The sequence below is a fragment of the Guyanagaster necrorhizus genome (genome assembly GCF_019112545.1).
Source record: "Guyanagaster necrorhizus MCA 3950 unplaced genomic scaffold BT62scaffold_11, whole genome shotgun sequence".
Classification (NCBI taxonomy): Eukaryota; Fungi; Basidiomycota; class Agaricomycetes; order Agaricales; family Physalacriaceae; genus Guyanagaster; species Guyanagaster necrorhizus.
The window spans coordinates 893611-918466 of NW_025064890.1; the positions used below are offsets into that span (position 1 = coordinate 893611).

Genomic DNA, 24856 nt, shown 5'->3' on the forward strand with positions numbered 1-24856 from the left:
TACTAGTACTTATATAAAGAATGATGTCAGAGCCGAAATTCGCATCAACCCTCAAAGATGAACGCTCTACGCTTTCACCGTGTCACTACACTCCTTTCTATGAGTGTCCGTACTTACCCACTAACTACACAGGAACGTAAAACAATAACTTCAAAGTTTCGGGACGCCGATTATCGGAATCTCAGATACTGAGGTTTTAGTGAAAGCTAAAGACGTCCATCATTCTGTTTTGATCTTGGCATGTTTGTTAGCTGCTGCGGCGCAGATCAACATATCGCGCAGGCCAGAGGTTGGAGGCCACCAAAAAAAAAGGAAATTCTGATTACCCATTGTATGGCAGACCAATTCGGCTTGTTCCAAGCCCCCAAAGTGCCTGAAGGCGAGCGTCCATACCTTCTCCTGATTTTGAGGGACATTGAGGCACTTTTAATGGCGTACAGGTTCTTAGGACACACAATCATCGGTACTGTTTCGATTTGAGAAGCTGGTAGAAGGCTTCGCTGAAAGTGACGATGCGTCATAGATCCCGTTATCGTGGTATGCGACCCTATCAATGATTATTTCGGAGTACTAACTGACTTCCGAGTCTTGTTCGACGGTATTCGATACACGGGGACTCATCGAGGCGACAATTATACGCCCGCTAGTAGTCAGGTGCTTGCCGTCCATGATATTTGCCGACGTCAAATCAGGAATCTTGAAGTTTGACTGACAGACATTATACCTTCCACAGATTGGCCATACTTTGACTCGGCATTAGACCTTCCCAAGAGCGATATCCTATATGGAAAGTGGAAGGTTCAGTGTCAAAGTACGGTCAGTGTATTCTGCCACCACACAACGCAAGTTTAACCTTGTAGAAAGTCTGATCTGTGATTTCTTCGCGCTGGAAAACTTTCCCAAGACGATAGAGAAGAAGGACAACAAGGAAGCCCTCCATATAGATTGCACATTAGCTCATGTACATGTTGTACGGCACGCCTAAAGCAATTCTGGCTCAACAAACCGATCGTCGAGCTTAGCTCTAGTAGTGGGGTATTACCGTATTTGCATAGAAAGGAGCCGCTACCTCTTGGGCCGGTCCTTCTTCCGACGCCACAGTTTCCACAAGGCGGTGGCGCCTGTGGTTGGATGAAACTCTTCACACGTCCCAAACTTATCCACCACGATTGTCTTGGGAAGTAGCGCTTCCAGCCCACTGCATTAAAACATCGTGAGACACACGAAAGACAGGACGGAGTTCGACTTACTATAGCCGCTCTCAGCGGCTTCCCAGGCTCAAATGGTGGTGCACGACTTGAAAGTGTTGACGTAGCTGCAGGTAGCGGCGAAGATGACGAGGAACTGGAATTCGAATGATGTGTGGCCTTGAGAGAAGACTGACGATGAGGATTGGAAAGCACTGTTGGCGTTTTCTGGTAATGTAGAGAAGACGAGCGCTGGGCTTGTCGAGGCGGACTACTCCAAGTACCCTGGGGTCGCTGTATTGGTGCAGGCGAAGGTCGGGGAAATGAGCTAGTCTGATGAGAACGAAGAAGCATAGGATCATCGTCCAGATGCTGACTGTCAGGACCGAAAAAGTATCCAAAAGAACCTGATTCGGTGTTCTCAATCTCGAGCTCGATGGCTTTTAGTTCTTCCTCCAGGTCAGGTATAATGGATGTTTCCAGTTTCTCCTTCCTCGCTTGGAGCCTTTCCAGCTTGTTATTCAATCCATTGAGCTCTCCAGTCATCAGCTCGACACGCTTTCGCTGCTTCTCCTCCTCGGATTCTTTTGCTTTTCTTGCACGGTCCGCATATCCTTTGACCTTCAAGTACTCTTCCTCCTGTAAATCTCTCTGTGCCTGCAGATCAGGGAGCCCCTCCTCGACCTCTTTAACATGGCCCTCCATTTCCCTCGTTGAGAGCTGCGCACGCTTGACAGTCTCCTGCAGGGCAAGTACCTTTTGTCTTGCACGATGTTCGGCTGCTGCTGTTTTTTCCGAGGAACGCTTCAAGGCTTCAATTTCCGACCGCACGTTTGCGTCTGCCTTTTGGGCGTCACGACGACCTGTCTTAAGGGTGGCTAAAAGAGTTTCGCGTTCGGTGGTCATGATATTCAAGGTATGCTGCAGCTGGTTTAACCTATCCTCGAGTGTTAAGGGAGTGAATCCTGGAGACGAGTGCTGATTGGAAGGTGGTGTGCTTGGGGAAGAAGTGGACGGGGAGGAAAGCGCTGGCTCTAGAGAGCCCACTGAAGAGTCTAAAGCTGATGATTCAGGGTTCTCATCAGTGCCATCAAGGCCTATTGAGGAATCTGTGCCGATTACTATCAGCTTTGAAAAAGAGAACAATTGATTCTCACCTCCGAGTTCGGTTACGACTCGGCGACGGATGTTGTTTTTATGGCCGCCTTGAACCAGTTCAAGGTCAACATCATACTGCCGACCAGGCATCAGGCCATATATGATAATGACTGCCTCATCGGCCTTGTCGTCGATTCGAATGAACACCCTTCGCCACGCAGAACGATCAACTTCGACGGAGAGACCCCCAGCCAACGCAGCGGAAACAATGGAGGATTTCTTCGACTCGTTCTCATCTATTTCCACTCCGTCGTCCGCTTCTTGGTTTTCGATACCAAGGCAAGCCAGCAGCGGATCCGTGTCTCCCGAGCTTGTTGCAGACAATATGAAGGTAACCGATACGGGAGTAATCTCACGCACTGAGAGAGTCAAAGGTGGAATCCAAGGTCGTATAGAGTGCCATCCTGAAGAGTTCGGCGTCTCTGAAGACATCACGATGTCAAGGAAGATAATGACAATGTAGCGCGGTCATGAAAGTTGGAGTTGAGGCGGTGCGGTGTTGATTGCACATAATTGGCAACTTCTTTTCCACGCGTCTGGCATGCAGTACTTATTTTTAGGACCATCCTTCTCGAAAGTTTCTGAACTTTTAGAACAGGCAAAATTCGGCTTGGCAAGCAAAGTTTGTTTGATAGGCTGGTATTCAGCTTTACTTATTCCTTTGCCTTCCCGAGTTGTTCACGTCCATATCTTCAAAGCTCAACGCATAGAAAATTTATTTCCTCTCATGCAGCGGAGTATTGGCAGCCTTTCCTGATTGGACAGCAGAGGGGGTTAATATGAACATCCGAAGCCTCCCAATTGCTTGTCGATACTATTTATACTCCCAGGGCTAGGCTTGTCCTCGAGTTCACCCCCGCGAATTTGAACGCTGTTCAGAAGTTACCTGTCGCAACTGAAAAATCCTCCGCACCGTTCACTTCCGCTGTATTCTACTAGACGGAACCGCCTCCTGGATACAATCCGAGTATTATTCTAAAAATGACTATAGATGTAGGAATAGGGGCCTAGATTCCTCGGATTTACCATGGCATCCTTCAGTTGAACCCGTTCTTTGCAGAAATCTCTGGGAAATTCTGCGAGGGGTGGGGGAGATAGCTTCAAGTGTCCAGAGGGTACGGAGCCTCGGTGTGGCATCGTCAGGACGGAGGGATGGGAAAGGAGATCGATGTGTGGGGAGAAAAGACACGCGCAGGGAGGATGGAGGTGAGGGCGTATCACCTTCTGCGTTCACTACAAGGCACCGTCGTTCCACAGTTCTTCGGGACGGTCAAGTTACCTATCAGTGCTCCTCCTGTATTGCATGCTGTCACCGACTTTGTTCAGGGTTTGCTCCTCGAATATCTCGATGCCACAAGTATTGAGGACATCGAGGTCGGTGTGGATGTCACTTCAGCCCATGCGGAGTGTATACCCCAGAAAAGTCCTTGCTGCATACCAACGCATTGCTGAGCTAGACTGTGTCGAGCACTGGGATATCCGTTTGGGGAACATCCTCCTGCTGCCAGAGGCCTATAATCATCGATTTTGGTCACTCCATTCTGCGAGAAGAAGCATGCCATACAGTAATGTGGAGGGTCCCAGGGTCGGGTGATATGAAAGAAATAAGACAGAGATTACTCGATATGGATGGAGGAGGATTGCCCTAGAGAGTTGCAGAATCCCCATACAGACAGGAAATCTACAACAAACGTCTAATACCGGGGCCCTTTGAATGACTTTGCTCAGCAGCTCGACCGGGCGTTAACTTACCTCTGTCTCATCCTTCCAATGGCAAGTCCTCCGACCTTTTCAGCCGGTAATGTATACCCTCCGTTACTGTACCTTGGAAGCAAGAGTACGTCGATGTTCGGTTCTGTGAAATACTTCAATGTATTCAAATTCAACTTCATTTTCTCAATATCGCCGTCGGATCATTGTTCAAGTACGTCCTCGCGTATATCCTGAAAGGACGATGGGCGGAAGCTGTAGTACCCGTTCTCGAATTTCAACATATTCTTCCCCGCCATGTTCGGTGTCCGCTATCTGGGGATCTTATTTCTGCGAGTCTACCTCAGACAAACTGAAGTTGAATCGAAAGCCCTCACACTCCTGCCGACCTGTGGCACTTTAATTAATGAGAGTCCTAGAAAATTCCATCCCTAACTTTCTTTGCTGAACATTCAAGTGTACATAATTGTGTAATGCTTTATTTTCTGTGCTCCCGCCCCGATGTTTACCTTATGTTACAATGTGATATTTTGGTACATGAGAAATTAAAATTTATGGCATGGAAAAATCCTCGTCATGGTGCTGGTCTCATCAGCTATACTCATGACAAGCGACTCGCAAAATTCGTCCGCATATAACTCTTATCAGCATTCTCCCACACTTGAATCATCCTTCTTGACCGGCCAATGCATAGTAGGGGACGACCTGCTTGTAGTACCTGCAGCCATAATTCCGAGGGTCAGAACTTCCGAATCGGCCCTGGGCCGAGTTTGTACGGGAGTATTTCTGTCGCGACCGTTTACTGCCAATAGATCACGAATCAGTGAGAAGCCCAGATTACACAAAAGGGACGCACATGAACAAAGAAGCGAAAATGTGTACACCTTGACAATTGTAAAGTCAACGAGGACTAGACAGGGTAAGTTTATATCAGCATAGGGATCGGAGCTACAGGATAGACGAAACGAACAGAAATAAAGACCAATGTCGGCTTTATAGAATGCAAAAGTCAGGACTTGGCTGATGAGAGAGAGTACGTTAGCTTGAACTGTTCGGGATATGATTTGATTGAACCTGAAAATCAAAACCGTAAGAAACAGAGCTGAAGAAGAGAGGATACATACAACGTGGAGGAGAATATGCTTGGAGGAAGCTTCCACTTCAGATACCAGCTCATCCCTACCGTAATGAGCAAATCGGCAGCTCTAAAACACGAAGTAAGACAGAGATTCCGTATTAAGACGAAAACGTACATGGAACTGGCCAACCAAATGTAGGCTTCGCATGTTTATTAGATACCCGATAATTCCGAATAAGGTGGTCTTCTTACCAACAGGCCTGTGAAACGGGTCATTATCAGAGCGACAGGGATCGAAAAGACAAACATACATGACTCCCCCGATATCAGCCATTAGCCGATGGTTTGCCCAGTAGGAGACAACCCAGATAATCACAGCTAGCGCCGATGGACAGTAAATAGAAATCCGATCCCGAATGTAACGATTATTTCTTACACATTTGGGTGACTGATAGGATGCAGATGGCTACAGAAAGCCAATGGTTGCGCTTATGCGTGATCACCCATAGCCTCCACGAGTAGAAACACTGCACAAGTAGGGATGTGAACCCACTGTCGCTGCGGTCAGCTACTGGTCTGATTCGCAGAATGGGAAGCTCAAGCTTACACGAAGAATATCTCAATGATGGCGGGACTGTTATAAGTAGCGTAAGTAAACTTAAGTAGATATAAATAGGTCTTCTCTTACATCGGTAGGATGGCCATTGAGGCAGGATCTGTGTGATTTGATCAATGCGAGATTGAAAAGAGGAAGGTTCTTGCGTACTTCCATAGTTTGTCACCGCCCAATCATAACACCACACCCTGTCCTCACCGCACGGAAGTTAGCTAAGATATGTGCTTTGAGAAGAGTCACTTGCCCATCAGTGATCGTTCCAGCGATACAAAGGATAACGTTAGCCAAGACAATCAGCTTAATGGGTAGTGCGTCGTTCGGGAAGTTGACCACGTAATAGAAGGCCGTGACGCAAACGATACCCATAGTTAAGAACTAGTATATAGGATGTTAGAATGGCGAATAAAATTTAGCGCGAAAGACCAAGCCTGACTGAAAAGAAAGAGCTGACGATCTAGCGAAAGAGACATAGTTGGTTATGGTGAGTGTGAAGCATAGCTTGAAGCCACGAGCAACGACGTACAATGGCGCCGACCGTGAGGTCCAAAGTCATGGAGCTGCTACTCATTTTTAGTATGAGGATGAAGCAGCTCCCATCCGTCCGCATATAAAGGCATTCTTGGTTTCCTACCGTGGAAATAGACTATCTATCATGGAGGACTCCCTGGGAATGCGAGAGCGAACCGACGAGCAACCGCAAAGTCACTATATAACTTCTTCGTTGTCGTTAACCAACAAATGTCGTGCTTGTACGCGTGTGTGGGAGAAGAGTGCGAGACACGAGTGCCTCTTTGTGGATACAGACCAAATTGGGTCCGGGAGAACACTCGGTGAGGAGACGGTGGCACGAGATTCTAAGCGATTTCCGTTGATATGAGTGGTCTATACAAATAAAGCTCGCTTGTAGCCCTTAAAGGTACATTGATTTAGATAGTTTGAAGTCGAGATCGAACAACAATCACTGATTGATTGTTCTTGAGACGAATATCCTAGGAGAGCCGGAGGGAATAAAGTTACAGAGCCATACGACTCTGAGAGACACCGCAAGTCTATACCCAGCCCTCAACGAGCAGAAAGCAAAGGCTTCACAACTGGCAGATGGCAGCGTAATATATCAGGGGGCCTGGAGTTTTCCTCCAAGATTCGGGTCCGGCAGTGGGAAAAAGTCATGAAGGCAGAAATACGTCCTCAGAGTTTATAGCAGCAATGCCAATTGCCAGCTATTGCCAGCGACTCAATGGCATTAGCGCCCATTGGTGTCAGGGCTTGACAGCAGTTCGGACAGATTCGGACTTTAAACCTACCGGTCCGTGTTGATGCACTCTGCGCTCCTTTGCGTCAAGACCATTATGCATGGTTATTTGAGCTCGGATACCTTTGTGGATGCACCTTTCTTGGCCATTGCGTTAGTTCGTGATGCAGGACGTTACCTTCGAACGATCATCGGTCCTGATATGATCATCTCTCCACAGCAACCGTGGCGGTATCAGTGCGACAAGTTGAGGATTCGAGTTGTTCAGTCCGTCTAGGGTGCCCAGCTGTTTGTCCTCTTTTAGGATGCACTGTGTTGTGTGCTGGAAATGAAAGATTACTTTCTTCCTTCCAATGTCAAGGGTCCAGAACTTTTTTAAGTCTCGGATCACTTCTCAAGTTTCTCTACTATCCCGTGCCTCCAAGTCAATATTTCGAGAACCGGCATACTAGGCAGCTTACAGCCCCCCCTGGAACGACTGCTATTGAACCCGGGTATCGCCAGCGTGTCATTGATGCTACAAGGACTGGCACTGTATCTTCAAGTACATTTCCTCCCACCCCTACCGTTACGGTCAACTCAGATTCTCACCTTCCTTATCATGAAGATTCTGTCCTGGGAAGTACCACGAGAAGCAGATAAGATCGGAGTTCGAGGTTTGGACGGCCTTCGTGAATCTGATTTTCCAAAATGAGGGTCCCTTAGTTAATTGTCTTCAACTTCCCCCGTCAAGGCACCACTTGTACTTTTCAAGACGGTAATGGCAGAAAAGCCAGCAGATTTTCAAAATGGCCTGGAACCTCCCCGTCGCTATTATGGCGCGTATCTCAAACCCACTTGCTCTAGTGCTGTCTGTCCTGTACAACGAGCTCGTAATTGCCTTTGTGATCGCGGGGCGCCCGTCGGTGTCAGCACGTTACGTCCTGTTTTCCTCCCAGTTTCTTGTATCATGGAAGGCGACGGGCATTCTGACCGCAAACGACACATTTCGGGACTATGGAATAGGCAGTGGAATATACGCCGCCTCTCTGTTCACATCAATACACTTTTTCTTTCTATCCGAGCCCCTAGCCGATGGTACCAGGCATGTCAATGACATGCAGGATCCAAAAGACATGCCGTTTTGGAAAAGATTCTGGTGGGCTTTGTGCCTTCGGACATCGATTCGCGGCGTAGGTTGGAGCAATCAGGTCAGAGTGCCATCAGGCTAGGCTATCATGTCGCTCATTTATCTCTTCTTACAGTTGCCACACATACCTCCTACTTCGAAGCAATCACGCTGGCGCTTTCTTTCGCGGTGCCTTCGTGACGCTGTCAATTATATCCTTATCCTCGACATTGCGGGAACATACATAATACACAACCCAATATTTTCCTCCCGTGCGAAAGAGGCGCTGCCAATCACTTCCCAGGGCATTTTTCTACAAGCCATCAATGTATGGGCCTGGTGGACCAACTTGTATGCATCGCTCCAGGCGCTGTATTCTTTAATTGCCGCCATTTGCGTCGGTTCGGGTATGTCGGAGCCACAATTTTGGCCGCCAATGTTCGGGAAACTGCATGATGCATATACGCTCCGTCGCACATGGGGGTTAGTGTTCTGTCTCACTTGAAACCGCTATTCTGAATGCTAATATATAATCTCGAATCAGTCGTGTTTGGCATCAAATATTACGTCGCGTGAGTGCCGAAATGCTTTCTACTGAGAAAATATCTTACCTGAAATCGACAGTTTGTCACATCTATCGGAAAGGTCACTGCCAAAGTGCTTGGGTTCCCTCCTGGAACAAAACTCTCATCGTATACCCAACTTTACATTGGATTCTTCGTTTCCGGCAATGTACATGCGTGGGGTGATCGTATGGCGGGGTCAAAATTTGGCCGTTCCATACTATGGTTTCAGCTACAAGCCGTCGCAATCACAGTCGAAGACGCTGTTATCGTACTGGGAAGGAGAGTAGGATTCCGGGACCATATTCTGTGGCGGACGGTGGGGTTGTTGTGGGTGGCAACATGGTTCGTGCTTACCACGCCGATGTTAACGGCTGTCATTACGAATGCCGCACAACCGCTTCACCCAACTCTACCGTTTTCGCCACTTCTGGGAATGCGTTGGTGGCTCTGGACAGTATACCTTGAGGGGTAACGTGCGTTGTATTCAGCAGCGCCACTATATCCGGAATTTCAATGGTATCAGCGCCATTTTGAATTACTTTAGACATCCTCGTCATAGGCGAATCATAATGGTATCTCTGCTGAGGTAGTATGTTTTCACAACACGAAAATATTAATATCGGAATATTTATATGTAGCAGTGCAGCGTCGAAAAGATGGAACACATAGGGTGTATTAGCTGCCTAAACTGGAAGTCAACTTCAGCACTAAGTCATTTCTGATTTCAAAGAGCTCACACGATAACTTGGGCTGAGTAGATACCCTTGATTGTACGCCTGGTTCCAAAGATCGTTGAATAGGCCACTCTGTGTCCGTCAACGTCTTGGTCTCTTGTGTCACCCTCACAGCAAAATCGTGTGACGCGGGATGTCTTCTTATGGTCTGAGGAATAGGACGTCAGCGGAACCGAGATATCGAAATGAATGCGACTTTACAAGCAGGTCAATGGAATTGACTCCGTATAAGCTGTCAATCTCTCGAATCGAGCGCCTGAAATTCAGGCTCTGCAAACCTACCAGTGAATAGACGCCAACAGAGAGATAGATGAAAGGAACACACAGACAAAAGCGTAGCCCTGTAATGGACCCGGTAAGGTCAGAGGGCAACTATGTATCTGTCCATGCACTGCACTCACTCATACAGACGGCCGAGCAGAAAAACGAAGACGTGTTGAAAATTAGCTGGGTCAAGTGTCTTGATCAATACCAGTATGACGATCTAATTCAAATAAGCATATCACAGGGTATGGAGAGCAACATGGAACTTACTACGCATATGGTGGATGGTATAGCAGATTGGATAGAAATTTGAACACAAACTGACAGTTTTCTGTTGGTCTCTATCACGTAGGGTTCTGTGAATTACGTTTGTTGAAAGAGTCTGTAAACATACTAGGGAAGGACTTTTTGTCCCGACGAAGATAGTAGAGTAGCAATCCACTTTGCCAAAAAAACGAACGATAGTAAGCAGGTCTGTGCAACTTCAGAGATGTCAACGCACGTCATAAGAACATCACACGCCACACTGAGTGCCAGACCAATCAGCATTAGCGCCGGGAGCTCAGAGTCCAACCAAAAAACGACATCTGAGGCCAACTGAGATTGGATTGCCGAAGCGGAACCCAGAGCAGACGCTGAAGACGAAAGTAGGACAAGTGAACCGAACAGCGCCCAGCTTTTCGAGAAGCGCCCAATTCGGTGGGCAAGGAAGACGTGCACAGGAACCGAAGTACTACATATTCGAACAAGATCAGCATCAATCACACTTGGAATTGCAAAAAGACCTACAGCGACAAGAACAACGGGACAAGATTGAAATGCCAATTTGACTGGTGCAGGATGGCTGGGTTTGCGAAGTTGTCTATGACATATTGCCACAGGATAACCACCGAATTGATGGAGAAGAGAACATCGACAATAGCCAGCCAGACGACGGTTCCGCTGCAGGGAGGGATTTAAGTCGATATGTATCCTCACTGCGGCTTCGAGAACTTACAGCAGCATCCAGGAGTCCCTGTATCCAGAGGTGAAATATTCGTAATACTGAACCATGCAAATGCCAGAGATGAAAGCATTGGTCGTGACCCCCACGAGAATAGGTCCCAATGCACTTCTGGCGTTGTCAGCGAGGAATTTGCCCGCGTCTGACATGAGTGAACAGCGATGGGTTGGCGAAGGGGGTCAAAAGAACGAGGCAACCTTAGAGTTGATGCATTAAGTATGCCTACTCTACCACGTCAAGATGCGAACTTGCATCATACCGGCTGATCATGAAGCACGCTTTCTCGACATCTGAGAACCGCGGTGAGGTTTAGATTGATACAGTAGATCTAAGAATGAAACTCGCCAGCTCGGAGTCTAGGAGAGACAAAGACGGAGTGATGGCTTCTAAAAGACTTATCTTGTGACGTCTTCTCCTCAAACGGACCATGAGGCTGTGAGAAACTACAAGCGATGTGCTGACGATCTTCGGCAGTATAGAACTGTCTCACCATGGTAAGAGACCTTGGGCAGCTGTACGTACGAAAGCTAGTGAATTATCGTGCAATGGCTGCTGCTGCACGAAAGGAACCAGCCTCCCTCTGCGTGGTCAGCTATCTAAGCGTGCCTCCTTGCAAAGGCCACTCAACCTCACCTTCGCATTGCTGCCGCAACATCGCCCATATATGACTTGGGCACGATGGATTTGCACTATCTGCTGGTATTCTCTTGCCATCGACGCCTATCGCTACCCGTACCATTCAAGTATGACACCATTTTTCCCAGCGCAAGAAGCTATCTTCAGTGTCATCTCGACACATTTTCGGACGGAATCATTGGGCATATCATCTGTGGTCTCTATTAGCCGGAGAGTAAACCGAGATCACAGAGTTTTGCGTACGTGAGGGCTTATCCGCCCTATTATTGCTTCAGCATGTGGTGTCGATAATTCAGACCGACAATATCAGGTATCGTGATGGCCAGCGATAAGCCCCAGGGAGCAATGAATGGAAGCGTTATAGTCTGCATGACCAAGATTGGTCGTTTTAGAGAAGTGATCACTCTTTAGGGCGAGCCATGGAAGGTGAGCTTTTGGGTAACTCCTACAAGATGGACACATAGCTCACTGTACTCTAATTTGAAGGCATCGAATTTACGAGGATTTAAAGCCTCGAACATGTGGGTCGCCGTCGAGACTGTATGTTGGGAACGCGTCAGATTTTACACGTTGATACTTAACTGCGTAGTATATGGACTGCCAGAACTATACCTTGTACATCCTAATATATATATGGGCGCTGTTCGTTTAGTAATCGTCCCTAGTTAATTGCTGACGGTCCTGAAGAAAGAAGTTGAAGAGCAGTGCCCCGCACACGATTTTTATATTCCTCTGATGTCAACGTCGATCTTTTGTCGGTTGCTATGCGCAAGGGTAAGATCCTAGAACATAGAAAAGACCGTCGAGAAGCCAGAATGACAAGAGCGCGCCGCGTATATTTATTTGAAAGACATAGTTCCCTGCAGGATCGGAAGACCTGGAATATTCAATACACCTCTCGTCATTGTCAAGCACTGCTGACGACCTGGAGACGGCGCATACGATTTAGCCTCAGAAGCCAATGAAGGGTTATCAACGGAAGAGTCTGCCTCCATCGTATACTTAACAAGCTGTTGGACTTTTATTTTTGCAGAGCTGCAGCTGCAGGAGGTAGTGTTGATTCTAATGAAGTGCGGAAAGTGCCGAGCCTGTTCGCTGTTCTGGCTGCCGATTTATTTACATATTTCAAATTCAAATTGCCGCCTCGAATCTCCTTCCTCTACCTCCTCACTCAATGCTCCTTGGAATTTCATCTCCGTTTTCGGAGGCGTGCTCAAATCCTACCCTTCTGTGTTAATGGATACATTTTTTAGGCTGCTGCTAGAATTTCATTTATCTTCTCGGTAACGCAACCAGATCAGGTGGCCAATGCCCATGATACCCATCTTAACGACGATTCTCATTGATTTCACCTAACTAGTACCCTTTTTCTCGAGCTTTCTTGAAAATCTAATAGGGTCCGGATACCCGTAACGCCTACCTATCACTTCATTCATTTTGGCCTTTGCTGGAAATTGGTCCCTCTTCCCTCTTTCCTCTTCCTTCTTCCCCTATAAATGCGCTTAAGGGCACTTTTATCGCGAACTCTCATTACTGCGCTCTAATTCTTCAATTCTTCTCGCTCCTTGTCTTCTTTTCTGGTCTGAGTTCATCAATGAAGGCCAAATTTCAAACTCTATTGCTTAGAATTAACACCAAGGCGCGCAACTGTCCCTCTTCGCTCTTGTTCGTCTAAAGCTTTGGGCCGTAGAAATCTAATAGTTATCATGATCAAGTCGACTGTTCGTCGACATGTACCATCACACCTACGCTAGCACATTACATCCCCCCTTCAGACATAGACACGGTCGTTGAGGTAAGTGGTTGTGACTGCTGGTGAGATGTATAATCTACTGATGTCTTGTTATTTAGCCTCTGGAAGAACATCGACCTTCTCCCGTTCCATCTAGGCTGACTTTTCTCGCGATCTGGGATCCCGAGTCTCAGCGTTACACTCTCCCTTTCATTCCTCAAGAGCCACTGGGATGGCACGAAGACGAAGGTTTCTTCGATACATGCAATCTACTAGGACATCCCGAATGCGAGCCGTACTTGGTCAGAATCTACTCCACTTCCGATGGCTCTCATTTTCAACATTTTATCTCCAGCACTCTCGCTTCTCCACTTCCACCACCTCAACCTCAAACTATATCGAGGTGTCAGAGCCTCAGACGCCACAGGCATTAATGCATGTCAACCCACCAGTTGCGCAACCTGCTCCGGGACACCCCGAAATATCACGTCCTTTTCTCCTCCTCCCTTCTCCTCCACGAGAAGATCATTCAAGCGTTTCCCTCGTGTCAACCCTCACTCGTAGACCGCTCACCAACCCCCTGACACGTTCACACTTCTCAGGATATGGCCGAAAGACTCCTTCCACTTCATCCCCAACTTCTTGTCCATCTTCACCATCTCTTTCACCCCTGGGATTTCTCAAACGAAAGGTGACTCAGTCTCAGGAGACCGAGGACGCTTGGGTACATATAGACGTCGAGAGCGTCATTCGTGAACGCGTCATTCATATTTGACTTGGGATATTGTATATTGGGATATTGGGTGCGCCTTGAGGAGCGTACTGTTGGTGACGGAAGGCACGGACCGTGATTGTTAATTATAAATCTTGTGTGATCGGCGTTGTAACCTTCTTTTCTTCCTTTCTGTACGAACTTCATAATTAATGTATATCGTGCGCTTTCCGCGTGTACCTTGTAACCTCATTTCTTCCTGTGGATGCTAGTTCGATTCTCTAGATCATGGACGCTTTGTAGCTGTGAAAATAAGTAGATAGAAAGGAAATCGACATCACTTGCGACGATGATGAAGAGACGGGTAACTATACATGAGGACGAGAGTGTGGGAGTCTTTAGAATTGTATTCCTCAGTGAATTGAATCGTTCTATCTATTTGGAATGGTATATCTGACAAGTGTGGGGTCATGTCGAGCAATTATACAGACTCACAAGTGACAAGATTCGCGCTGCACTCCGGATCTGAGGTATTCCATAACTTGAAGCATGGCATTTGCTTTGACTTCTTTCAGCGTAAGCAACGTTATGAGCGGAACTTCCTCAGTTAGAGCTTCGTGATGTTGAATTGAATGGGAATCAACTGCATCGTGCCTATCAAAATTGAGCATGAGGGCTCCCTCGTCGCGACTGAATTCATCTGCCGAAGCCTGCATTGTAAACTGGATCCCTGTGCGAAAACAACTCGTGTATTTGGTTTTGATAGTGAGCCAGTAGTGACTTGGCTTCACCATGGTTGCTTCCTGTTTTGAGACTTAGGACATATCATGGTCTCAGGATTCGGCTTCAATTATTGCTAGTCTCGACAGGGAACGTCCAGTCTGCCTTTTCAAGCATTTTATTTCCACACGAACTCCTCGAAGTTGTTCCTGAAGGAGATTTCCAAGCTGATATGCTATATCGTTGTCATGAAGAGCCTTGCGTACCCACCTTGAAGACGGAAACGAGGCAGTTAATTATGGAGTGTAAGAACATAGTCGCAAGTCAAAGATCCCATCTCATCACGGGTTCCCAGTCCTCGAATCAAGCTGTGATGGCCCAAAGCATCTTGCCTGCCTGCCCCTATCTTGCGCTTGGAGGCGCAATAGGTATACGTTATCGGATAGATTGTTGGTAGTGACAGCCATTCAACGTTCCATTCTTAGTACCTCGTACGAGGAACTTATATACAATCTGAACAAAGGAAAGCTCCAGCGTCGGGCATCTCGGTGATGAAGAGCCGCTGCCGAACGATTGTTATATCTGTACGTCCTGCTGTACAACAGTCACTGATACCATAGAATATATGTATATAATCATGGAAAAACCCGACTTACTTTAAACATTGAGTCTGAACAGGCAAATCTTTCACTTCAAGGTGCATCCGATAAACTGTCAAAGGAGGAATTGCTCGATGACTCCATAGCATCCCAAGAGCTCTCAGAGGAGCTGCTGTATCCATCATGGTCTTGGCCGAATAACGGCAGCGAGGGTATCGAGGGAGAGGTCAGCGTCTGTGCCAGACCGCTCAAAGCAAAAGTAGTCGAACGCCCGAAAGTGAGAGGAGAGGGATCGCTGTCATGTTCCCCACCGGACTTCAGGCGTTTCGCATCGGAGTCATCATCATCACTACCGTCATCGAATGCCAAATCCTCTTCTCCAGTCGGGGAAAGGTAAGCTTGATTATCCTTAAAGTCCTCCAAATCGACTGCTTTTCTTTTCCCTTTCCTATCTCCATCCTCCGGCGAAGTCATGTCGCTTGAATACACATCGCCGTACCGGATAGTCTCCGTGCTCGACGTCCGTTTAAGCAGCCGCCTTTCCTCCTCCCTGTTACCTTGCTCCCATCGCAAAAGCGAGTCCCGTTCGCGTTCATGCCGGAGGAACATCTCATCCCACAACGTCGGTGGTGCTCCACACAGCGATGAACGGATGACCCATTCTGTGTCGAGTATCGCCATAGCAGTCGTATCCTTCCACTCTTGCTCGAGCGGACTGAAAAAATAACTTCGGCGGGTTCCTTCATAGCTGAATCGCCTACGATTTATGTATTAGACGATGTAGAGAGGGGCGTGAACGAAACTTACTCTCGCATGAACAGTTTCATTGCATGCGCCTTCAGCGGCGTCTGTAGTAACGTAGCTTGTATGCGATGACATTTGAGCTCGTCGAACGCGTATGCCACGACAAGTTGCAGAGCCTGTTGGGCATACCCATAACCTCGGTACTTCTCATGGAGGATCAACCCGACTTTGACTTCACCCACCGCGTTCAGAGACTGATGATGAGGTGTGGAAAAGAGGTATATGAATCCAAGCGGCTCTTTCGGAACATGCGGAGCAGCCTGGAGATTCGAATCCGCATACGAACTGTTAATCAGAAACGGTTCCAGGACGGATTCTTCCTGTGGGAGGAACGAGGATGAAGGGATATTTGAACTAAAGGTTTTGTTAAGGTCTTCGGTTTCAATCCTGGGCTTCGACGTCCAATTCTTGGTCCATGCGTTACGCTCCTCTGGTATTTCTTTACAGACACGAGGAATATTGACGCCGGGAGTCGCTACAGAGGACTTGGAATCATCGGTGTCCCAAGGATCTCCGTTGTCCTATACAAAGGACATTAGTGGGTGGGTAACTAATGTCTCTTTAGACTCGCTGACCGAGTTAGAGACCTTTCGTGTTGGCTGATTGGCCTTATTCTATAAAAGCGATTTCTTAGCACAACATCAATACGTCTCCTAGATGATTGACTTACACTATCTTCGCCAGCTGGCTGGATTTTGAGCCCTTGAGGTTTGGCCTTACCCGACTTTTTGTTTTTCCTTCTTCGGGATTTCTTTTGCTTGACGGGAGCCTATACGGAAGGTAAGCCATAAGGATATTGTGAATGTACAAGTCCACTTACCACCACCACCACCTCATCACCTGACTGTACATCACCTGACTGTACGACAGACAGACTGGAGTCCTCGACGTCAGTGGACAACACAGGCTCCTAATGATAAGTCAGATCTTCGGCAGCTCCAGTAACGGTTAGAAACCCTACCTGGTTCATTTCAGCGGCAGGATCTGGCCCTTGTTGCTGCCTGACGATTAGCCCAAAATGAAGGGCGCTCCCTATGAAGTCCAAGATATCATTAAAATTAGCTGCCTCGACACAACATAGCTGCAGCTCCTCAAAGAGGCCAGTGAGATAGTCTAAATGGTCATCATATCCACTGAGGCCATCAACGAGGAGGATGTCGTTAGTCGAGTTATGCCTCATGGTAAGTCGTTCGAGGCAAGCAAGACAAGCGCCTGAGCACACTTCGAACCTTTATAACGGGAATACATCACGTGCCGCCGCGCCGAACGACTTCTCGAGTCACATCCCTTCCCATAACAGCATCCAGACCATCCTGTACAGCCATGGCGCAGGCAAGTATGGAAAAGTCACCGTCAAGAAAAGAGCATCAGTTGATGGCATTACTTTGAGTAGCCTTAATTCACGCGATAGGCATCATGTAGAGCATATCTCATATTGCGCTTACATCGTAGCAGTATGATAGGCGGAGATGCAGGAAAAAGAATACAACGACAACAGAACACTCACTATAACGATGAAGCAGGTCAGAATACAATAAGTAAATCATAAAACAGATACGTACGAAAGTGAGGGCAGCACCCTTTGTCTTCTTCTCACCACCAAGCTCGAAGCTGCAGAACAAATTGTTATTAACATACAATAGATAAGCACGTAAAGAAGCCACGCACTGTTTGCAACGCTTTAAAGTTAGTTGCATTTTGTACTTGCACACGGTGCATTCCAGGCGTAGCACAACCTTCTTCGTCGTTTTGGCCTGATCAACAGCGTAAATGTTATCTCTGTCATCGACCGAGAAAGCGCACCTTCTTGTGGAAGACGGGCTTGGTCTGACCACCATAACCACTTTGCTTTCGGTCGTAACGACGCTTTCCCTGTGCGAAGAGGGAATCCTTGCCCTTCTTGTACTGAGTCACCTTATGAGGCCTAAAGCAATGTTTGAGCACACAGCAAATCTCAGACCATCCAAGTTCACATACGTGTGTTTCTTGCATGTTTTGCCCTTGCAGTCTGTTCCACGAATTCCATTGGCATCCCGGTGGTCAATATTGCGATAAAGGGCTACTCACATGTCCTCCGCGTCCTAGGCACTGAATCAGCATTTCCCAGACAAATAAAGAGAAAATGTTAGACTCACTTGGGAATGTTGACCATCTTGCTGGCGACGACGACGAAGATATTGATGGGGCTTGGTATATTCTGTCCCGTGCGGCTGTTCGGCGGTTGCCGGGTGCCGGTTACTGTATAGTTTTAGTAATTAGGTTCAAGCCCCGATTCGGGCCGATGATAACCACGTGTCTGACATCTTATCTATGCCGACGGCAATTGACAGGTCCTCTTCGATCATCATACACGTCGTACGACCAAAAATTGGCCCTATAGTCCCACTTTCCTTTCCTTTTTTTTTTTTTTGTAGAGCGTTACACTATGTGTACGGCGGAGGGCAATCAGCTATGTTGGTCCCATCCATCCGCCTGGCTATGGGGCTAGCCCCGTTCATAGTTTGGTTACCCAGTTACTACTTCTCTGGGCAGTCGTCTCCCTGGCGATGCCGCTTATGCGCCTCTGATATCTAAGGTCGCCTCTACCATTAGTGTTAGTGTCCTATAGAGCCTTGTAGCGCCCTATCTCCTGATCCTTCCGCGTCATGGATCTCTATCACTAGAGCTACACCAAATGGTCCCACTTTCTTGTAGAGATGGTTCCCATGGACTCTGCAGGTGATCAGTACCGCACTAACTGACTCAAATATACTGCCTGCCGCGGGAATGGAAGGTGGACTGCGGTGAATCGGTACGTCCAGCATTGGAAGTTGAACTTGACACCAAGTATTACTGTCTGAACTTTATCACTCTCCGATACAGTGGTGTACATCTGCACTCAATAAGCGGTAACAATTCGCGGTTTCAGTGGTCCTCAGGCTTCTTTTATCCCCGTCCCTCTCATCCTGTTACTAAAGTGAGTGCCGATGGGAAATGGAGATGGGCGCAGACCAATAAGCGCCTTCAGTCAAATGCGTTCATTGAAATAACGTATCTGGGACGCTGGTATTGAGTATCGGCGCGCAGAGCCGAGCTTATAATGAAGCAGCATCAAAAACCATCCTTCTTTCATATATTAAACCTTCCCAGTTGTACGGGTCACCCGAAAATAAGTAGCCATTGTGAAGTCCTGAATACATCCTTGTTTTACGGACGGAAACGACAATTAGCCAATCCGGTACATCCTCCGTATGTTGCGGAGGCGGATCGTTGCGTACTCAGCAATTGGGATCTTAACAATCGTTATCTCACCAGCCGTCTGTTTGAGTCGCACGAGTGCATATACCGACAATCTTGAACGTAGATCCAGCCGAATGTTACGGAGGGAAGCCATTTCTATCCGCCGTACGCATACTTGTATGAGCATCTGACACAATGTCCAGAGTCGAGGATGAACATTTTATGCATTGTCGGTGTGGCCATGGGTCTCACGAAGTGCTACCGAAAGATACGGACCCAGAATATCGTTCACATGCACAGAAGATGGACCCGCAAAGAGTTGCCTCGCGCTGATATCCCGTGGTGATACGAACGTGAAATATGTGGCTCATCATTCCAACACATTATGGAGACGACTAGTCGAGACTACACACATTCACCGTCTGTCTAGATATGATATGCAGAGTCACACGAGTGCATGCACAGTCGTTGATCGCAATTGAAGGTATTTTTCCGTCGACCCTCGCTCCAGTTCCTGTACCTGCACGTTTTCTCCCATGGCTACAACTCAAGGAAATTCACGGTAGACAGGATGGAAGCCAAAAAGCACTATGACCAAATGATAAGCCCGTAAGATACTTAGGACCCACAGCTGCTCCAGGTCCCGAGTAGAGTGGATGCGCGCTCATACCACCCCAAATGGCAGTGACAATGCGATGCACTCCGAATCATTGATATACGGTTTTTCCGTTGGAGCATCGAGCTTGAGGTTGAGACGATATCTATTTTTGAGACGAGAAACCTCACAAGACTCGGAGCTTAGGTACGAGAGCACGAAAATCCATGGCAATCCTGAGAGACATTTGGACTACCTTTATCGAGCGGATCAGAGTAAATGTGGTACAGACCGGCGCGGTTGCGCCCTGGGTTTAATAGCCAAAGGAGCTCAAAGAGGCAGTAACTTAGGAATAACCAATCCGAAAGCGAAGGCGGGATGATAAGTGAATGTTTGAACGATCGATGTTATCGGAGATATGTTAGCATCTGGAAGATGGTTTAATCTTTAGTCTCCTTGAACATGCAGGCACGATTAATAAAGTTTACAGGAATACAGTACGTGCACCTGCATCCAGGAAACAATTGACAATAAATAGGGAGAACTTCAAATTGCCTGCAATGCTGTCTCAGAAGGTAAAACAAAAATCAAAGACAAGAGTCAACGCAACAATGAACAACGCAACGTTTCAGCATAAAATACGGAGAATGGATGGAGATGGATGACAGTATCTGAGACAAAATTCGTTGCAGCAGGCAGCTTGCATCCGCTCAGGGACGCACCGGGTCCTCCATGGGGATACATTTTGTAGGGAGGTCCGTAGGTGATCGGGGTCCCTATACAGTCAAATATTCCATAAAAGTTTGCCTGATCGTACCACCGCCCTCTACTGCTATCCGGTCTCTTGCTCACTGCTCTTCTCTCTTCCCTCTATTTCGCCTGGGAGGGCCTCTCAGTACCGCCATTTTTTTTTATCTGTGTCATCTATAGTGAGTATTTCTTTGCTGTCTTGCTTACCATCGTTAACACTGCGGCCGTTCAGATATATATTTTCAACATATAGAACGACCCGTGTAATTTACCCAAAATGCGCGCCATACTGAGGCCATTCGTTATTCATGCAGCCTATTCTCCCATCGAAACGATTGTTTTCTTCTCTATTGTCGGTACTCTCGCCTACTTTCATGTTCTCTCCGCCATCAAGCACTCGGCTTTCTTCGCGCCGACGAATCCAATCACCCTTCGTCCGTCGCATGCTCGCTACACTCAGCAAGAATGGGTCAACGTCCGGGAACATGCCTGGTACCATGCGAAATCTGCCGCGGACAGTTCCATAATCCCCGTCGAGCTCCAACAGATCGTGTTTTCTCTCGACTCAGTACAGAAGAGCAAAGACGTGCGTGTGCTTTTTTTTTCCGAGGCAAACACCGTCCATGACCCTGTTATTACAGGCCGTTCCAGGCTCCATCTCGCTTGATATGTCACCCCTGGCCGATTCCGTGTACAACATGTCGAAATTTACTTATGAAGCCCTGCCAACTTCTTCCGGGCGCAAGTACGGCTCTTTGTGTCATCGTTCATCCATTTCAGCGACAAACAGCTCCCCTTCCGATGCTCCGACATGCTTCTCTGCGATCACCTCGTCTTTACGCTCGTTTACTCAGACATTGTCGTTTACTCCCGGGGCTAAGGAGGAGTTCATGAATGCTTTTTCGCGCTTTGCAAAGTCGACCGTTGACGAGTATGGAGTCCGTTTTGAGTTGGAAACACGAGAGCAAGAGACCATTGGAGACATGAAAAGCAGCAAATGGGTCGCGTATGCTGCGCGCGCGTTTGTCATGCGATTCTGGGACCTTGCAAAGGTTCGTCTACTCCCCTACGGCTCTACTTTCTTTGATGAACATTGCTGCAGAAGGCCGACTCGTTGGACATCATTCTGATCCTCATTGGCTATGTCCTAATGCACGCAACGTTCCTCATACTTGTTTCACGCTCCCGTCAACTTGGATCAAGCTTCTGGTTGCCATCCGGCATTGTTTCTTCGTCCGTTCTCGCCCTTCTTCTTTCTCTTCCGATAGCAATGTGGCTTCGCATCCCCATGGACCCTGTCGCCCTATCGGAAGCTCTTCCATTCCTTGTCTGTACGGTCGGCTTTGACAAGCCCATTCGCCTGGCCCGTGCTGTGTTCAGGCACCCACATCTTACGAGCCCCGTTGGAGGCGCCAGCTCTGGCGGCCAGTTGAAACCATCCGGAGAAGTGATCCTTGAATCTCTCACGAAGGTCTACTATCCCATCATCCGGGATTACATACTCGAGATAGCCGTGCTCGTCGTCGGCGCTTACAGTCGAGTCAGCGGCCTTCGCGAGGTCTGCGCCCTAGCAGCGCTCATCCTGGGCTTGGACTGTCTCCTCTTGTGCACTTTCCTGGCTTCGATATTGTGCATCATGATTGAGGTGAGATCGTTTTCCTTTTCTGGCCTATTGTCTTCCAACCTTCACACATTTACTTATCCTATTGTTTTACCTCCCTTAGGTCCACCGGATAAGGACTGTTCGCGCTTTGTCAACTTCCAAATCGCCCTCTGTCGTCATGGCTGATGGGACACCGAAAACCGCTTCTGCCGGGAAGCGCCCAGGTTTGGCTCAGCGAGTCTCTTCCATGCTTCTCGGTGTCAAGGGTTCAGCGCGTGGCAAGAAAGAGGAGAAACAAGCCGATAGCCCCGTTGCACGGTTAAAGCCCCTTCTTGTGAGTCTCTTTTTTTTTCCTGCCTGGATGTTTCACTCATCTCTTATCTTGATAGATTGCTACTTTCCTTACGCTTCACATCCTCAATCTCTGCGCTCCATTGGCGCCGACCAGAGTCAGCACGCACACCGTTCCTACTTCCGTGAGGAAAGTCGACATCACCACTCCGGAGATACGTCACGCTTTGGGTGCTTTGGTCGATGCTGAACAAGTCGACAACGTCTATGTTGATGAGGAAACTAGCGTCTGGGTCAAAGTCTATCCGCCAGTTCATGTTCGGTTGATCCCCCCTGCTCAACTTCTCGCCGCCGTGCTCCCGACGCCCGATGCCCCGATTGTTCATCGGACAACCTCAGAAATGGTAGAGAGCTTCATGTCGTCCTGGTCGCGCCTCGTTGGCGATCCGCTGCTGTCCAAGTGGATCGTTGTTGTGTTAGCCTTAAGCATCAGCCTAAATGGATACCTGCTTAAAGCGATTGGTGCCGGTTTGGCTGGGAAGGGTCCTGCGTCGCGAAGTGGGGGTGTTAGGTTTACCAGCGAGGACAGCGAGGGCAAGGTTGCGGAAACACATGAGGTCTCAATCAAACCTGCGGCGCCCACGCCCCGCCCTCGCCCAACAGCTACCTTCACGCTCGATGATGTTGACAGGATCCTGAAAGCTCGTAACTTGACGGTGCCTTCCCCACCGACTTCCCCTCTCATTGATTCGCCTCAGTCATCTGACAGTGACGATTCTTCAGCCGGTGACTTCTTCGTTCGACCCCTTGAGGAATGCATTGAGATTTTCGACAATGGCCCACGCCCTTTAAGTCTATCCTTGTCATTGCTCAATGATGAGGAGATCATCCTGCTGGCCCAGAATGGCAAGATAGCGGCGTACGCTTTGGAGAAGGTTCTCGGCAGCGAGGAGCTGGAAAGGGCGGTCCGGATTCGTCGGGCTTTGATCTGTACGTCTATTCACCGTTCATTCATCGCGTACTGCTGTTTTCTAACTATAAACCACCAGCGCGATCGTCAAGGATTCAGACATTGGAGACCTCTGACATCCCGATGACCAACTACGATTGGTCTCGCGTCATTGGGGCATGTTGTGAGAATGTCGTTGGATACATCCCGCTTCCGCTGGGTATCGCCGGTCCACTCAAGGTTGACGGCGTCCTGACTCCCATTCCTATGGCTACGGCGGAAGGCACTCTTGTTGCATCGACTTCGCGCGGTGCGAAGGCTCTCAATGCTGGTGGAGGTGTCACTACCGTGCTCACGCAAGACGGCATGACTCGTGGTCCTGCAATCGATTTCCCCTCCATCGTTAACGCTGCCGAAGCCAAACTCTGGATCGATTCACCGAAGGGATTCGCTACTATCAAGGAAGCCTTCGAGTCTACGTCCCGCTTTGCCAAGCTCAGGAGCCTTAAGACCGCTTTGGCCGGCCGGACGTTGTATGTGCGGTTCATGACCGCCACAGGCGATGCCATGGGTATGAACATGATATCCAAGGGCACCGAGAAGGGGTTGGAGGTTATGCAGAAGCGCTTCCCGGAGATGGTCGTTCTGGCGTTGTCAGGCAACTACTGCACGGACAAGAAGGCAGCTGCTATCAATTGGATTGAAGGTCGTGGCAAGAGTGTGGTCGCGGAGGCTATTATACCCGGAAAGATCGTGCAGAGCGTGCTCAAAACTACGGTTGAAGCTTTGTGTAATTTAAACACGAAGAAGAACTTGATTGGGAGCGCGATGGCGGGTTCGATTGGTGGATTTAATGCCCATGCGGCGAATATTCTAACTGCAATATTTTTGGCTACTGGACAGGATCCAGCGCAGAATGTGGAGAGCTCGAATTGCATGACTCTCATGGAACCGTGAGTGTCTACCTTTTTTTTTTATGGTTCATTCTTGTATGCTAACAACATGTTTAGGACTAACAATGGTCAAGATCTACTTATGACCGTATCTATGCCCTGCATCGAGGTGGGAACCGTTGGTGGAGGCACCGTTCTGGCGCCTCAACAAGCTGTTCTTGAAATGCTCGGTGTCAAGGGCGCTCACCCGACTAACCCCGGTCAGAATGCTCAAACCCTCGCCCGGATCATTGCTGCTTCTGTCATGGCTGGCGAACTCTCCCTCTTGAGCGCGCTCGCAGCTGGCCACCTCGTTCGCGCCCACCTCGCTCACAATCGATCACAGGCTAACACGCCAGTGAGCTCGCGACCTGTGACGCCTGGACCGAACAGTGAGCGTTCTGCTCAACTGGTACCAAAGTTGTTGAAGGGGCTTGCATTCAGTCCTTTGTCGCCTTCGTCTTCTACTTCATCATTACCACCATATTCATTAGAGAATCCATGATGCTTTCATGTGTGTTATTATAACTTTGGATTAATCATAACTTTGGGCTATTTACAAGTACGATTGGATTGTATCATTTACATCAATACAAAATCTTTGACAGATATGGTGTTGGATCAGCTATGGGTCCATG

General features: G+C 48.2%; 13 protein-coding genes across 13 annotated transcripts; 7 read left to right on the plus strand and 6 right to left on the minus strand.

Annotated features, from left to right (window-relative positions):
* Positions 1 to 181: 181 nt before the first annotated feature.
* BT62DRAFT_931457 (uncharacterized protein) lies at positions 182 to 982 on the minus strand. The gene is made up of 5 exons (XM_043186131.1): positions 865 to 982; positions 734 to 816; positions 587 to 654; positions 341 to 537; positions 182 to 289 (listed from the first exon to the last, which is right to left on the minus strand). Exons 1-5 carry the CDS (start codon positions 938 to 940, stop codon positions 267 to 269), a joined length of 447 nt encoding a protein of 148 aa, XP_043040384.1. The 5' UTR covers positions 941 to 982; the 3' UTR covers positions 182 to 266.
* On the minus strand, positions 904 to 2795 carry BT62DRAFT_931458 (uncharacterized protein). Its single transcript, XM_043186132.1, has 3 exons — positions 2345 to 2795; positions 1251 to 2296; positions 904 to 1198 (listed from the first exon to the last, which is right to left on the minus strand). The coding sequence occupies exons 1-3, from the start codon at positions 2775 to 2777 to the stop codon at positions 1157 to 1159; spliced, it is 1521 nt and encodes a 506-aa protein (XP_043040385.1). The 5' UTR covers positions 2778 to 2795; the 3' UTR covers positions 904 to 1156.
* Positions 2796 to 3497: 702 nt separating this feature from the next.
* Positions 3498 to 4411, plus strand: BT62DRAFT_1005281 (uncharacterized protein; the record flags this gene model as incomplete). The annotated part of the gene is made up of 3 exons (XM_043177124.1): positions 3498 to 3719; positions 4074 to 4217; positions 4271 to 4411. 3 exons carry the CDS (start codon positions 3498 to 3500, stop codon positions 4409 to 4411), a joined length of 507 nt encoding a protein of 168 aa, XP_043040386.1.
* An 84-nt stretch (positions 4412 to 4495) lies between these two features.
* On the minus strand, positions 4496 to 6710 carry BT62DRAFT_92319 (uncharacterized protein). Its single transcript, XM_043184480.1, has 14 exons — positions 6273 to 6710; positions 6183 to 6203; positions 5994 to 6124; positions 5900 to 5937; positions 5822 to 5849; positions 5741 to 5767; positions 5570 to 5685; positions 5445 to 5511; positions 5386 to 5393; positions 5309 to 5333; positions 5183 to 5260; positions 5026 to 5129; positions 4912 to 4965; positions 4496 to 4857 (listed from the first exon to the last, which is right to left on the minus strand). The coding sequence occupies exons 1-14, from the start codon at positions 6354 to 6356 to the stop codon at positions 4700 to 4702; spliced, it is 939 nt and encodes a 312-aa protein (XP_043040387.1). The 5' UTR covers positions 6357 to 6710; the 3' UTR covers positions 4496 to 4699.
* A 388-nt stretch (positions 6711 to 7098) lies between these two features.
* BT62DRAFT_1005284 (uncharacterized protein) lies at positions 7099 to 7695 on the plus strand (the record flags this gene model as incomplete). Its single annotated transcript, XM_043177125.1, has 2 exons — positions 7099 to 7268; positions 7401 to 7695. 2 exons carry the CDS (start codon positions 7099 to 7101, stop codon positions 7693 to 7695), a joined length of 465 nt encoding a protein of 154 aa, XP_043040388.1.
* BT62DRAFT_92525 (uncharacterized protein) lies at positions 7535 to 9384 on the plus strand. Its single transcript, XM_043184760.1, has 4 exons — positions 7535 to 8191; positions 8246 to 8592; positions 8654 to 8681; positions 8734 to 9384. The coding sequence occupies exons 1-4, from the start codon at positions 7790 to 7792 to the stop codon at positions 9145 to 9147; spliced, it is 1191 nt and encodes a 396-aa protein (XP_043040389.1). The 5' UTR covers positions 7535 to 7789; the 3' UTR covers positions 9148 to 9384.
* Positions 9045 to 11071, minus strand: BT62DRAFT_931460 (uncharacterized protein). The gene is made up of 12 exons (XM_043186133.1): positions 11022 to 11071; positions 10936 to 10966; positions 10671 to 10873; positions 10463 to 10615; positions 10176 to 10406; positions 10068 to 10114; positions 9944 to 10014; positions 9811 to 9893; positions 9735 to 9750; positions 9611 to 9679; positions 9413 to 9557; positions 9045 to 9358 (listed from the first exon to the last, which is right to left on the minus strand). Exons 3-12 carry the CDS (start codon positions 10823 to 10825, stop codon positions 9351 to 9353), a joined length of 978 nt encoding a protein of 325 aa, XP_043040390.1. The 5' UTR covers positions 10826 to 10873; positions 10936 to 10966; positions 11022 to 11071; the 3' UTR covers positions 9045 to 9350.
* A 246-nt stretch (positions 11072 to 11317) lies between these two features.
* BT62DRAFT_931464 (uncharacterized protein) lies at positions 11318 to 11988 on the plus strand. Its single transcript, XM_043186134.1, has 3 exons — positions 11318 to 11551; positions 11623 to 11738; positions 11799 to 11988. Exons 1-2 carry the CDS (start codon positions 11341 to 11343, stop codon positions 11721 to 11723), a joined length of 312 nt encoding a protein of 103 aa, XP_043040391.1. The 5' UTR covers positions 11318 to 11340; the 3' UTR covers positions 11724 to 11738; positions 11799 to 11988.
* Positions 11989 to 12454: 466 nt separating this feature from the next.
* On the plus strand, positions 12455 to 14105 carry BT62DRAFT_993781 (uncharacterized protein). The gene is made up of 4 exons (XM_043190428.1): positions 12455 to 12951; positions 13003 to 13107; positions 13164 to 13346; positions 13400 to 14105. The coding sequence occupies exons 1-4, from the start codon at positions 12907 to 12909 to the stop codon at positions 13817 to 13819; spliced, it is 753 nt and encodes a 250-aa protein (XP_043040392.1). The 5' UTR covers positions 12455 to 12906; the 3' UTR covers positions 13820 to 14105.
* Positions 14106 to 15168: 1063 nt separating this feature from the next.
* Positions 15169 to 17059, minus strand: BT62DRAFT_1005288 (uncharacterized protein; the record flags this gene model as incomplete). The annotated part of the gene is made up of 6 exons (XM_043177126.1): positions 15169 to 15832; positions 15883 to 16400; positions 16455 to 16493; positions 16550 to 16648; positions 16700 to 16789; positions 16841 to 17059. The coding sequence occupies 6 exons, from the start codon at positions 17057 to 17059 to the stop codon at positions 15169 to 15171; spliced, it is 1629 nt and encodes a 542-aa protein (XP_043040393.1).
* A 97-nt stretch (positions 17060 to 17156) lies between these two features.
* BT62DRAFT_92807 (60S ribosomal protein L44) lies at positions 17157 to 18092 on the minus strand. Its single transcript, XM_043185429.1, has 7 exons — positions 18015 to 18092; positions 17947 to 17960; positions 17857 to 17887; positions 17683 to 17803; positions 17548 to 17633; positions 17442 to 17490; positions 17157 to 17385 (listed from the first exon to the last, which is right to left on the minus strand). The coding sequence occupies exons 1-7, from the start codon at positions 18029 to 18031 to the stop codon at positions 17383 to 17385; spliced, it is 321 nt and encodes a 106-aa protein (XP_043040394.1). The 5' UTR covers positions 18032 to 18092; the 3' UTR covers positions 17157 to 17382.
* A 1017-nt stretch (positions 18093 to 19109) lies between these two features.
* BT62DRAFT_1005290 (uncharacterized protein) lies at positions 19110 to 19444 on the plus strand (the record flags this gene model as incomplete). The annotated part of the gene is made up of 2 exons (XM_043177127.1): positions 19110 to 19263; positions 19302 to 19444. The coding sequence occupies 2 exons, from the start codon at positions 19110 to 19112 to the stop codon at positions 19442 to 19444; spliced, it is 297 nt and encodes a 98-aa protein (XP_043040395.1).
* Positions 19445 to 20505: 1061 nt separating this feature from the next.
* BT62DRAFT_948788 (uncharacterized protein) lies at positions 20506 to 24826 on the plus strand. Its single transcript, XM_043188085.1, has 8 exons — positions 20506 to 20622; positions 20676 to 21029; positions 21085 to 21495; positions 21546 to 22088; positions 22168 to 22380; positions 22436 to 23327; positions 23387 to 24239; positions 24297 to 24826. The coding sequence occupies exons 2-8, from the start codon at positions 20721 to 20723 to the stop codon at positions 24721 to 24723; spliced, it is 3648 nt and encodes a 1215-aa protein (XP_043040396.1). The 5' UTR covers positions 20506 to 20622; positions 20676 to 20720; the 3' UTR covers positions 24724 to 24826.
* Positions 24827 to 24856: the final 30 nt, after the last annotated feature.

Coding starts and splice junctions, on each gene's coding strand:
- BT62DRAFT_931457 (XM_043186131.1), bottom strand. CDS start 940: ATGGAGGGCTTCCTTGTTGTCCTTCTTCTCTATCGTCTTGGGAAAGTT. Junction 655..733: donor CGAGTCAAAGTATGGCCAAT/CTGTGGAAGGTA, acceptor GACGGCAAGCAC/CTGACTACTAGCGGGCGTAT. Junction 538..586: donor TCGAATACCGTCGAACAAGA/CTCGGAAGTCAG, acceptor AGGGTCGCATAC/CACGATAACGGGATCTATGA.
- BT62DRAFT_931458 (XM_043186132.1), bottom strand. CDS start 2,777: ATGTCTTCAGAGACGCCGAACTCTTCAGGATGGCACTCTATACGACCT. Junction 2,297..2,344: donor AGTCGTAACCGAACTCGGAG/GTGAGAATCAAT, acceptor TAATCGGCACAG/ATTCCTCAATAGGCCTTGAT. Junction 1,199..1,250: donor AGCCGCTGAGAGCGGCTATA/GTAAGTCGAACT, acceptor GTTTTAATGCAG/TGGGCTGGAAGCGCTACTTC.
- BT62DRAFT_92319 (XM_043184480.1), bottom strand. CDS start 6,356: ATGCGGACGGATGGGAGCTGCTTCATCCTCATACTAAAAATGAGTAGC. Junction 5,938..5,993: donor GCTGGAACGATCACTGATGG/GCAAGTGACTCT, acceptor CGGTGAGGACAG/GGTGTGGTGTTATGATTGGG. Junction 5,130..5,182: donor CCAAGCATATTCTCCTCCAC/GTTGTATGTATC, acceptor TTTGATTTTCAG/GTTCAATCAAATCATATCCC.
- BT62DRAFT_92525 (XM_043184760.1), top strand. CDS start 7,790: ATGGCCTGGAACCTCCCCGTCGCTATTATGGCGCGTATCTCAAACCCA. Junction 8,192..8,245: donor GCGTAGGTTGGAGCAATCAG/GTCAGAGTGCCA, acceptor CTCTTCTTACAG/TTGCCACACATACCTCCTAC. Junction 8,682..8,733: donor GGCATCAAATATTACGTCGC/GTGAGTGCCGAA, acceptor TGAAATCGACAG/TTTGTCACATCTATCGGAAA.
- BT62DRAFT_931460 (XM_043186133.1), bottom strand. CDS start 10,825: ATGTCAGACGCGGGCAAATTCCTCGCTGACAACGCCAGAAGTGCATTG. Junction 10,015..10,067: donor GGACAAAAAGTCCTTCCCTA/GTATGTTTACAG, acceptor CCTACGTGATAG/AGACCAACAGAAAACTGTCA. Junction 9,894..9,943: donor TACCATCCACCATATGCGTA/GTAAGTTCCATG, acceptor TATTTGAATTAG/ATCGTCATACTGGTATTGAT.
- BT62DRAFT_931464 (XM_043186134.1), top strand. CDS start 11,341: ATGACTTGGGCACGATGGATTTGCACTATCTGCTGGTATTCTCTTGCC. Junction 11,552..11,622: donor CCGAGATCACAGAGTTTTGC/GTACGTGAGGGC, acceptor CGACAATATCAG/GTATCGTGATGGCCAGCGAT.
- BT62DRAFT_993781 (XM_043190428.1), top strand. CDS start 12,907: ATGAAGGCCAAATTTCAAACTCTATTGCTTAGAATTAACACCAAG. Junction 12,952..13,002: donor TGCTTAGAATTAACACCAAG/GCGCGCAACTGT, acceptor TTTGGGCCGTAG/AAATCTAATAGTTATCATGA. Junction 13,108..13,163: donor ACATAGACACGGTCGTTGAG/GTAAGTGGTTGT, acceptor CTTGTTATTTAG/CCTCTGGAAGAACATCGACC.
- BT62DRAFT_92807 (XM_043185429.1), bottom strand. Junction 17,804..17,856: donor AAAACATGCAAGAAACACAC/GTATGTGAACTT, acceptor ACATTGCTTTAG/GCCTCATAAGGTGACTCAGT. Junction 17,634..17,682: donor AGCCCGTCTTCCACAAGAAG/GTGCGCTTTCTC, acceptor GCTGTTGATCAG/GCCAAAACGACGAAGAAGGT.
- BT62DRAFT_948788 (XM_043188085.1), top strand. CDS start 20,721: ATGCGCGCCATACTGAGGCCATTCGTTATTCATGCAGCCTATTCTCCC. Junction 21,496..21,545: donor GATTCTGGGACCTTGCAAAG/GTTCGTCTACTC, acceptor ACATTGCTGCAG/AAGGCCGACTCGTTGGACAT. Junction 23,328..23,386: donor GATTCGTCGGGCTTTGATCT/GTACGTCTATTC, acceptor ATAAACCACCAG/CGCGATCGTCAAGGATTCAG.